At 33.9% G+C, this 8,911-nt stretch overlaps 2 protein-coding genes across 2 annotated transcripts; one reads left to right on the plus strand and one right to left on the minus strand.

The window, feature by feature from the left end:
- The first annotated feature begins 1,080 nt into the window (after positions 1 to 1,080).
- Positions 1,081 to 3,008, plus strand: LOC21395799. The gene has a single exon (XM_010092189.2). The coding sequence runs from the start codon at positions 1,196 to 1,198 to the stop codon at positions 2,708 to 2,710; it is 1,515 nt and encodes a 504-aa protein (XP_010090491.1). The 5' UTR covers positions 1,081 to 1,195; the 3' UTR covers positions 2,711 to 3,008.
- Positions 3,009 to 3,484: 476 nt separating this feature from the next.
- Positions 3,485 to 7,412, minus strand: LOC21395800 (nudix hydrolase 26, chloroplastic). The gene is made up of 6 exons (XM_024161713.1): positions 7,043 to 7,412; positions 6,906 to 6,956; positions 5,813 to 5,905; positions 4,630 to 4,724; positions 4,134 to 4,248; positions 3,485 to 4,030 (listed from the first exon to the last, which is right to left on the minus strand). Exons 1-6 carry the CDS (start codon positions 7,328 to 7,330, stop codon positions 3,965 to 3,967), a joined length of 708 nt encoding a protein of 235 aa, XP_024017481.1. The 5' UTR covers positions 7,331 to 7,412; the 3' UTR covers positions 3,485 to 3,964.
- Between the last annotated feature and the right edge of the window lie 1,499 nt (positions 7,413 to 8,911).

Genomic DNA, 8,911 nt, shown 5'->3' on the forward strand with positions numbered 1-8,911 from the left:
CAGACGCTGGCCGTCGCTTCTCCCGCGTCTTCTTCGGCTAGAGAAGAGAGAGAAGAAAAAAAAAACTGAAATCCGTTTTTCAGAAAACGAAAACGTGAAAATGAAAACGTATTTTTTTCGTTTTCAGTTTTTCACAAAAAGACAAAAACGTTTTTGTTTTTGTTTTCTAACACAAACTTCGCCAAAAGCATTTTTTCATTTCTGTTTTCAATTTTTTGCTTCGACAAACGTGAAAAATGAAAACAAAAACGGTAACAAACAGGCTCTAAGTATATTGCTATAAGAAATTGTAAAGACCGTAGGAAGTCTCTTCCAAACAAACAGGGGGGATTATGGTGCTGATCAAATAAAATCTTTCTAATTTCCGTTAACCATGCTCGTTATATATATATATATATATATATATATATATTATTCAAGGATATACCATAGCTTGAGTATCCAATGTTGGGGTCAATTTCATAATAACGTGACGCTGTCAAAGGCAGTAAGATTGAGGCGTACTAGACATTGTCTTAAAGGATGGATCCCGTCTGTCTCTGGCATTATCTATACGAAAAAGAAGCTTAACAACGCTCTAGCCTCAAGGGTTCAACGAATTGAGTTTTGTAATGGTCATGCCTAAATATTTAGCTCCAAATTTACATCTAATATAATTCTTTTTTTACACCGTTTTTGTTCTAAATCGCAATACAACAATAAAAAAAAAAAAAAAAAGTCTTGCAAACTATAAAAAGGAAAAATTCTTTGCTAGGATAAGGGGGAATAAAAACACCAAGAACAATTCTAAACGATAAGATTTTCATCTTGTTGGTGTACTTTTTTTTCATTTGATATAAATGTAAATTAAGACTTTAAAACTTTGGAAGATTCTCTAATGCGTCGACTTTTTGGTAGATTAAATTTTTTTAACCGTTAAATCTGTATATTATTTTAATTTTTATGTATTTTTATGTAAATTTAACGGATAAAAAATTTATTTTACTTGTATAAAGTCTTAAAACTTCATATGATTAAGGTTTTATTTTTTTAAAGCAACTTAGGCATGACGCGAATCTTTCCGCCTTAACATCTCAAAATCAAGTGTTTTTTTTTATTACTAAAAAAAAATCGACTTGAAAGTTGGTCTTCCACAAGTAATAATGGCCGTAAGTCGTTAAATCCCATTACTCTCTCTCACTCACTCTCCATAGCAATGGACTCGCATGAAAACCAGCGACCTCTTAACGAACCAGAGACAAATCAAACTCTCTCCTTCACCTCCAAATTGAAAAAAGCCTTCGCATTCTACATACTTCCACTCCTAATTCTCTTCTTAGCAATCTCCTTGACCTTAAACAACACAAACTACTACAAAACCCAACTCCTAAAACACACATTCTCATCAAACCCCAACCTTTTCCAAACCATTTTTGCCCTTCTCTCCCCCACTCAACAAAAACCCAGAATCAAACAATCTCCAAAACCCATTTCCAAGCCTCCCTACTGTGTTCTATGGATGGCTCCTTTCCTCTCAGGTGGTGGGTACAGTTCAGAAAGTTGGTCATACATCTTGGCCCTTCACGAACACATCAAAAACTCATCTTTCAAACTTGCCATTGATCATCATGGTGATTTGGAATCAGTAGAATTCTGGGAAGGTTTGCCAGGACCCACCAAGAACTTGGCCGTTGAGCTTTACAACACAGAATGTACAATGAGTAATAAGACTCTTGTGATATGCCACAGTGAGCCCGGCGCCTGGTATCCTCCATTGTTTGAAACTTCACCATGCCCACCAGGTGTTTACCAAAATTTCAAGGCGGTTATCGGCCGGACGATGTTTGAAACGGATAGGGTGAATTCTGAACATGTTAAGCGATGTAACAGAATGGACTATGTTTGGGTGCCTACTGAATTTCATGTCTCCACTTTTGTAGAAAGTGGGGTTGATCCATCCAAGGTTGTGAAAATTGTTCAGCCTATTGATGTCAAGTTCTTTGACCCACTTGAGTACAAGCCTTTGAATCTTCATTCTGTTGAGAGTTTGGTAATAGGGGGACCAACCCGGAGACCGAAATCGAATTCGGAGTTTGTGTTTTTGAGTGTCTTTAAGTGGGAGTACAGGAAAGGATGGGATGTGTTGCTGAAGGCTTATTTGGAAGAATTCTCTGGTGTTGATGGTGTGGCTTTGTATCTGTTAACAAACCCGTATCACACTGATAGTGATTTTGGGAATAAGATTGTGGAGTTCGTGGAGAATTCTGGATTGGAAAAGCCTGTGACCGGTTGGGCTCCGGTATATGTCATTGACAGCCACATAGATCAAATCGATTTGCCCCGTCTTTATAAGGCGGCTGATGCGTTTGTTCTTCCTTCAAGAGGAGAAGGGTGGGGGAGACCTATTGTGGAAGCGATGGCCATGTCATTGCCGGTAATTGCGACCAATTGGTCGGGACCAACTGAGTACATGACGGAGGAAAATAGCTATCCATTGCCACCGGAGAGGATGAGTGAAGTGACGGAGGGGCCTTTTAGAGGGCATCTTTGGGCGGAGCCTTCAGTCGGTAAGCTTCGGGTTTTGATGAGGCGTGTGATGAACAACATTGAGGAAGCCAAAGCTAGAGGAAAGAAGGCAAGGGAAGACATGATCAGAAAGTACTCCCCTGATATTGTTGCCAATATCCTTACTGATCACATACAAAAGATACTTGAAAAGTCTGATGAATAATAGTCTTAGCCTTTTCTCCCAGAATTCTGAAAACTGCTAGACTTGCTGCTTGATATTGCCACGAAATTGTCATTAAGCTGAGGCTTGCATGTGGTCTGTGCAGGCTGCTAAGTATAATGAGTTGATGAACTTGATGATTACTGAGACTGAGATGTTCAACTGATTGATTAACTGGAAATGTTAGTGTGCCATTTTGCTTGGTTGTATTTTCAATCCATGGATTTATCAGTGCTTTCCATGAAACAACTTTTTTTTTTTTTTTTTTTTTGTTAATCTCACAAATAGCCTGTGAAGTTTACCCTCAATCCCATTTTAGTCTTTGATTTATAAAACGTGCTATAGTTAGTCTTCGAAGTTTTACTTTATTTCAATTTCAATTCTTCAATCAGTTAAGTGTTAAATATTTGACTGAATCTCTGAAAATTAGAGACTAAAATCTAAAATATTTTGAGGTTGTTTGTTCCGTGGGTTCAAACCTATGGTTTAATTCTACTACAGTGTTTTTCTCTCATAAAAAAGTTAAATTTCAAAAGTTAGAATTAAGATTCACTAGTTTAAACCTGTAAACCAAACGGACCCTTAAAGTTGGAACAAAAATAATATCAAAAACAAGGGATTCCTTAATTGACAAATTTTTGTTTAGAAGAAAAATTTGAAAACAAGAACTTTTTGCTTCCTTAATTTTTTTAATTGTGAATGATTTAAAAAATAACAAAAACAATATTAACAACTGTGTTAAAAAAAAAAAATCACTTTAAAAAAAATGCACTCTTATTTATTATTAATTAATTCACTCATTTTTTTTTAATACTTAAACAACAAACGCGGGACCTGTGTACGTGGTGAACACCATAGCTCTACAACGTTCATATATAAATACCATGCCTTCGAAAGAGAAAAGTAAGCCCCCTTGTGCGTGCCAAAACTGTCAAAATCATTCCAAAGCTACAAACTTGAGCATCGGATGGCCTTTGACCGGCACCGCACCGGTGTCCCAAGTTGCTTTAGTTCTTCCTTGTAGGCTGTTGAGAGCACTTGACTGCGAGCTTTCAATCGTTAACATGAAACATCGAATTTTGAATCAGCTCATGGTAGCATATGCATATGGAGCTCATTTGCCACTTCAAAGGAACAATAGAAATGGGACGGTTATCGGCTATTATGTCCATCAGATACAATCTTAAATATGACTGTTCATTGGACTACTTTTGCTTTCTACTCACTTTGTAAAAGAAATAGTATTTTCACTCAAGGTTATTGAAGATATGGTGTGAAAACCGCTAAAACTTCCTTGTAAACGGGCTTCTTGAAATCAACAGCCTGCAATGATAGTAGGAGAAGACGAAATGATGTAAGTCGGGCGACAACTTAAATGAATCTAGGGGGGAAGGGGGAACAACGGGGGGGAAGATGTATCACCCACAAGGTCAATTATTTGTTCTGGCGACATCCACGACCAGTTACCAAACTCAGGTTTTTCAGTCCCGTCGCCCAAAAGATTGATTTCTTCATCGTTTCCGGTGAATTTGAAAAGACACCTGTTTTTTTAGCAATGGCAACAATAAATTAGTTAAACGCAGACAACATATGCATATCCAAAACGGAGAAATAATTCTACTACCCCAAAGAAAATGGTAGAGGTTAAAGTAGAAACTATTCCTTTTAAGAGCTTTTTTCGTGCTCGGAAGGAAGGTTTATTTTAACAAGGAATGCCACATATGCATGTCAATATTAAGTAAAGCAACTAAACAAGATAAGAAAGAGATGAGAATTTTATGTATGTCAGTTGTTAGTAACTTTAGAAACTTACAATAACTTTCTCTGCCAGTTAACAGGTATTAATGCTAATATTGTAGACTGATTTTCTGGCTACAACATGCAATTAGTCCAACTAGAAAAGGAATAAATCTGGTACTAACCACTTTTGCGCCTGGCCTTTCCAGTCTCCTCCCCACTGATGTCTAAGTTTTTCCCTGACGTTTGGCGGGAAGTCGTATGTCAACCAGTATGGTGCCTAAATAATCCAGCCAAATGGAAAACAAGATGTAATCATACAGTGAAGAAGCACAGAACTCACTCCTGAGCCTTCTGATCAAGCAGAAGTGTGGGAAGAAACATAACTACTTATAATACAGAACAGAAAAAATAAACTAATGCAGAATATAAATCGATGATGCAAGAGAATTGTTAGGCAAAACTAAATTGAGGATATAGAAAAATAAAAGGACAAAACTTCAATAAATCCAGATGTTAAAACCTCATAAAGCATAGGCACGTAGAACTTTAAACAGATCTTAGTTAATCTTTAGTTTAATACCAAAACCTCAAATGCATGAAAATTATCTAAAGAATAATAATAAAAAAAAAATCAGGTTTTACTAATTTGCTAGTGATGTGGTAGCTCAATCAAATAATGGCTTAATATTCGCATTTGATCAGTGGTTACAAGGCAGCCAATTAAAGGACAGAACACACAACAAGTGGAATTCAAACATCCAAAACAAAAGGAAAGAAACTTGGAATAAGCAACCTTGTATAGTTATTTGAGTATCGGGTTTCCCACATGTACTCACCCACAATCTATTTGACCTAGAATCTATTTGGGATTTCTTGTAATTTGATCATAAAATTAATTAAAAAAATACGCATACATTTCTGTTATGTTCTGCTTGAACCAAAAAACACAATAAAATGAACATTTTATACTCATTCTGTGTGTTGGTGCCTTGTACCCACATATTATCATTCAATTTCCTTTGTTATATCAACATGTCAAGGATTCTTCGAAGGTGGTTTTCTTTCACCACATCAATATGGCATAATGGTTAAAATTTACACGCAATAAATCACATTGAAGATTGAGTACAGGAAACCTATATTTCACTTTGAAATACAGAATGATAAATAATAATGAGCAAGCTAATGTTTAAGATTTACATCAAAGCATATTGGGGCTTGAAGAATTAGTAGCACAAAAACGGAAAAACATTTCTTACAATTACAAGACCAAGAAGCAACTTTTCCAGTCTTGAACCAAATGCAATTCAAAGAAGTCATCCAAACAATAAAAAAGAAATCTCCTCAACAGTAAGAAAGACGTACCTCTGCAAGAATTTCTGCCGAACTCACTCCTGTCTCTTCTCTTAATTCCCTGACGGCTGCGGTTCTTGGATCCTCGGCCTCATCAATACCACCCTTTCAAACACATTTAAATTCAATGCTAATTCAAATGTCTATCCAATCATGCAACATATCAAACTTAAGATTGTGAAAACAAACATTTTAATAACAGCCTTAAACTCCAGTATGGACAATTTCCATATCTTCACATATTAAAGCTGAACAAATGTGGGTAAAAAACTTGAAAGATGGCAAGTTCAGTTCAATACAACCGACACTTGAAATATCGCCACTCCTTACGATCTCCTTGTGTACATTGTCCTAGACTGCACCCTTACCTCAAGGAATAGGAACACTGTCCAAGAGCCCTTATACAGAAATTATAGTGGCTGGTTTCTATTGAGTAATTCCTTTCTTTCACATTTTCCTCGCTAATAGAGAGATTTCCTGCCTTTGGTGAGGGCTGCAGAGGCAAAGCTTCATGGAAATGCTTGGTTTTGCGACTATATCTTGCGTATTGTTTCTAGAGAGGAACACTAGAATTTTTGCAGATATGTCCCGAGCCAAAGTCTTTCTATAGGATAGAGTTCAATTCTGGGCTTCCCTATGCGAAAAGAATTTTAGAAACTTCCTTTTTTCACTGTTTATTGAAATAGAGAGAATGTTGTTTAATTTCTCCCTCTACAGTTGTTCATTTTAGGAAGATATCTTCTCCTCTCTACCGTGTAGTTTCTTGTTCTTCCTCTTCATAATTCCATCATCAACTAAATGATAATATAGCCATAATAATCAACAAGAAAACAAACAAACATGGTTCCATTTGAAACAAAGTCCAAATGGACGCTGTTTTCTTTTATATATACATATATACAAATATATACAACTTTCCATTGGAACATACAATAAAATCCGGAAAATTATATTCCACAAAAGTAAAAATAAAAAACAATTAAAAGAATCATCCATGAAAAAACTGTGTTATTCTTCTAAATCTCTCATAAATTCAATATTACATCCTAACTTTGTCGAGAAACACACACGCGATTCAGATTCAGCCATCAATTCCAACAATTACCTGCGGCATTTGCCAGGAATCCGGGATGTCCAACCTCGACGCAGCAAAAATCTGCCTCCCAAAAAAAAAAAAAAACACATTGTACATGAGCAAATACACATTTACACATGAGAGAGAGAGAGAGAGAATTGTATGACCTTTTTGTCATCGTTGATTAGACAGATACCGACATTTCTCCTGTAACCTTGGGGAGGAGCTTCCATGGAGGAAGAAGAAGAAGAAGAAGAAAACGAGGATTGAACGCAACGAAAGAGACGCTTTTGTGGGACGAGGAGGAGTGTCAGAGGTGAAAATTTAGACGAGTGGTGAGGGTAATATGGGAAAGATAGAGATAGCGTAGGAAGTGCGAGGAGAATCGGTGGAGACGGAGAAAGACGGTGAAGACGAAGTGGGGAACTAAGGCAGATCAATCGGCATAAACCCATTCAATTCTCTGTCTACCGATCCACACTATACTCCTTATTCATACGAGAGGAAGAGCTATAAATTTTTTATTTAAAAAAAAGTATTTACTTGATAATGCTCAATATTAAAAACTATTCAATTTGTTTAACACCGTATTTTTTCTTATACAATTTTAAATTTAAATTGTTTTATATTTCTTTCACATAAATTCACATTTTATATTTCTCTCACATAAATTTACATTTATCATGTAAATAATTATTTATAATTAGTAAAAAATAATGTACATCATAAAATATCTTTAAAATCTTTATTTACATAAAAAAATCCTTTTTACCATTCATAAAAAAAAAAGATTTACGTAAAAACAATGTTTTTACTAATTATAAATTTAAGCTGTATTTTAAAATATATTATTTACTTAATTTAATTTTAAAAATATGTTATTTATTATAATCTCTTTGTACTATAATTAAATGGGTTTCACACGACAGTTTTGCAGCGGTTGTACCAATTAAATGATTCATATTAAATTCAACTCTATTATTTAAGATTCATATTAAAATTAAAATAATAGAGTTACAAAAATATCCTTAAAAAAATTAATTAAATGTCAATTTTGTTAAAAAAAATTTAAGAGAGAGAGTTTTTTAGTTAACATTTTATTATTTAAGAAAATAAATGTTACATTTTAAAAATAATAAGATAAAGCATTACAATGGGTATAATTTAGAGATAATTTTTACAATTAATCCTATCTTTTTGGCCCTATTATTCTTTTTTCCCTCCTTTTCAAATTGACCCTCATAATTATACTTCTCTTTAATTTTCTTTTTAAATAATTTTTTCTCATACATATTTTTGTCTAGATTTGTTCCCTTTATAATTTTCATTCATTTTCCCCCCCTCTCTCTCTCTTGTCATCATCTTTTTTTTCATTCATATCCTTTTTATCCTATTATACATTTTTCTTTTTTTATTTCTATAAATGAGACTCTAATAAATATGATTTTCATTTTTACTAACAAAATTTCAGGTGCATACGCGTGCAATTTTAACTAGTATAATATATATATATATATATGTAAGTATGGACGAGTTTTTAATTGTTACGTTTTCATCGATAATTATTACTAAATATAGAAATCTAATGACGTAATGTGATAAGAATTTAGTTCCATTAGTTATCATAAATTTTTTTATTAACTATATAATTTATTATAACCGTTAGATTAAAATCTGACGGCTAAAATAATGATACCTATTAATAAGTAAATATTAAAGTAATCATTAAAAGCACACCCATATAAGTAATCTAACAGCTAAAATAATAATACTTATTGATAAGTAAATATTAAAGTAATCATTAAAAGCACACCTATATAAGTATGTGTATGGAGTTTCCAATTTCTATTCCGAATGAAAACACATGTTTTTTTTTTATTTTTTTATTTTTAGGAATAAGCACATACTTGATCTCATAAGTAATTTTCATTAGAAAAATCTTAATTAAATGCTCCATCTGTACATACTAGGACTTTTCATAGGCTAGTGTAAATTCTCAAGAAGTATTGGCAAGGCGATTTATGCAGCATGGATAA

The sequence above is a fragment of the Morus notabilis genome, unplaced genomic scaffold (assembly GCF_000414095.1).
Source record: "Morus notabilis unplaced genomic scaffold, ASM41409v2 Scaffold818, whole genome shotgun sequence".
In the NCBI taxonomy this organism is placed as follows: domain Eukaryota; kingdom Viridiplantae; phylum Streptophyta; class Magnoliopsida; order Rosales; family Moraceae; genus Morus; species Morus notabilis.